We start from the raw sequence: 2,900 nt of genomic DNA on the forward strand, positions 1-2,900 counted from the left end.
ATTTTAATAATAATAACAGTAATGGTAATAATAATGCTAACGATAATATAATAATAATAACAACAGTAATATTAATACTAGTAATAATGATAATAATATCAACAATAATAATAACGATATTGACAATGAAAGCGATAATGATAATGATAATAATAGTAAAAATTATATTAGTAATAATAATAATAATAGTAATAATAATAGTAAAAATAATGAGAAGAATGATAATAACATTAATAATGATAATGACAATCATAATGATAACATTAATAACAATGATCAACACAACAGCAATAATAATAATAATATTAATAATGATGATAATAATAATCGTAGTAATAACAATGATAATGATAATAATGATAATAATGATAATAATGATAATGACGATAACAATAATAATAAAAAATCGTAATGATAATAATAATGATAATATTAATAACAACAACAATAATAACAATAATAATTACAGTTACACAATTCTTATCATTATTATCATTATTATTATCCATATTATTAACATTTTTATTTTTATCAATATTGTTATTATCATTGGCATCATCATTATCATTATTATTACAATCATCCTTATATAATCATGATAACTATAGCAATGATAAGAACAAGAAGAAGAAGAACAGCAAGAATAACAATAAGGATATTTATAACAATAATTATAATAATAAGAATGATAATAATAATGACATTGGCAATAACAACAGCAATAATAATCTTAATAATAATAATATTAATAATAATAATAATAACAATAAACTTAAAGCCACAGTAAAAACAGCAATAATACGATCGATAATATTAATGGCATTGGTGAGGGTTAAGCAGTAAAATCGAGCCTTACGCTAATGTCAGTGGCAATGATTATGATATAGATGGACACCATTATGACTGATAATCACAGGGAGAAACTGCTTTGATTTAAAAAGTATAAACTTTTTTCATCTCTCTCTCTCTCTCTCTCTCTCTCCCTCTCTCTCTCTCTCTCTCTCTCTCTATATATATATATATATATATATATATATATATATATATATATATATATATATATATATATATATATATATATATATATTATTTATTTATTTATTTATTTATTTTTTATTTATTTATTTATTCATTTTTTTTTTTTTATCCAGTGGGATTTATTTTAATCTCGGCTGCAAACCCTTTGTCCTTCCGATATTTTTCTTTGTTCTCATTTATTTCTGACAAATTACTTGCGCGCTGTCGTGAATCACTTCTCGCTTAACACGTAGGTAAACCATAGCAACGCCATCTATGAACGACTCTATGTCTCGTGGCAAAGTGTGTGTACAAACGCATCAGTAATTGATGACTGTTGTTTAACTACAACACAGAAACATTGAAAATAGATAACAACATCCTTTTACAAGGTATCCAGACCAATTATACCGTAATCATTAGTTAATGACCGAGAAATGAGCTTTGGCAATAGATCACAGACTCGGATATCGCGACGTGAAAATGATTAGAGCGAACACGTGTTTCTTTTTACACTCGTTAGAATCCATTGAAGCATCTTAGGTGTTACATCGCTGAAATGGCGGCGAGCAGCATGGCTAAAACGGTGTGTCACCAGCAAATTTGTGTGACAGTGATGGGTAGATACACCGGAGACAAACGGGCCGAGCGGCGCATCCACCACCAGTCGCTGGCTCGCGAGTCGCGACTGCCACTCGGCCAGAATCAGTCGCTTCCTAACAGTCAGAGGGAGAGTACGTTCACTCCCGCTCTCTGACCCGCCTCAGTGGCCGCTTGTTGTCGGCAAACTTCGCAACTTATTTCGCAGAAGTTGCGTTCATCAGTTGATTATAATCTGTGATGTACCAAATTGGTTTTTCGTATTTTGGAATATAAAGAGGTGTGTGATGTGAACTTATTTTTAGAAAAGAGTGATTTTTACACTTGTGATACCAAATCTACGTTGTGATTTTATAAAGTTCTCTGTGTTAAAATCGAGTGCATTGCGCACCGAATCAGTGCACGGAGGCCACCGCCTAATATTGAAATACAAAAGCAAAGGCTCAACCAAACCATTCGGATTCGGCCAACAGCCCGACGGGATTATCGGCGGCGGAACCGACGGGGCCAACGACGTGCCAACATCAAGCAATCCGAATCCCCAGAGCCGCGTGTCAAGTGCCAACCTGAGGTTCGCCCAGGCCCCGTCGCCCTCCCCAGGATACATGTGCAAGGCGTAGGCCTCCTGCGGAAGACGCGGCGAGGCCAGAGGAATTCGGGGAAGGACGAGGACCAGCAGAGCCAGGACGTGCGGCGAGGGCGAAGCAGGATGGCTGACGCTGGGATATGATACTGTCGCTTCCTCCTGACACGGCCCTGGAAAATTATGTCCAGGTAAGTCGCCGAAAGTCGGTTAGATAAGCATGCTAATTGTATGTGTGTGTGGGGGGGCTGCTAGCGACCTTATTTTAGTTCAGTCATAGGGATTTTTTCATCGTAAATGAAATAAAAAAAGGGTTTTAACAATGGGAAAAATTCTGAAATCCTGAGCGAGGGTTGAAATTTATTAGAAACGTTAATCGCCGATTTAGGATATTATTGAAGTCGATTGTAACATTATACAGAAGGATGGTAGTAAATATATTATACATATATTATATATGTAAATTATATATATAGTTTTATATATATTATATATGTATATTATATATTTTGTATATATTATATGTATTATATATGTCATATATTATTTATATATCATATATATATTATATATGTATATTACATATATATTTTGTATATATAATATATTATATATATATGTATATATATACATATATATATATATATAATTATAATATATATACATATATATATATATATATATATATATTGGTTCAAAA

The 2,900-nt window shown here is 32.0% G+C and overlaps 1 protein-coding gene across 1 annotated transcript in view; it reads left to right on the top strand.

Moving 5' to 3' along the window:
- Positions 1 to 1,711: 1,711 nt before the first annotated feature.
- The window catches only part of LOC119580909, a 23,523-nt gene continuing 22,334 nt past the window's right edge, over positions 1,712 to 2,900 (top strand). Inside the window, exon 1 of the mRNA XM_037929143.1 lies at positions 1,712 to 2,391. Within this exon, the coding sequence (XP_037785071.1) occupies positions 2,344 to 2,391 (48 nt within the window). The 5' untranslated portion in view covers positions 1,712 to 2,343. The remainder of the gene's footprint in view (positions 2,392 to 2,900) is intronic.

The sequence above is a fragment of the Penaeus monodon genome, chromosome 14, assembly GCF_015228065.2.
Source record: "Penaeus monodon isolate SGIC_2016 chromosome 14, NSTDA_Pmon_1, whole genome shotgun sequence".
Taxonomy (NCBI): domain Eukaryota; kingdom Metazoa; phylum Arthropoda; class Malacostraca; order Decapoda; family Penaeidae; genus Penaeus; species Penaeus monodon.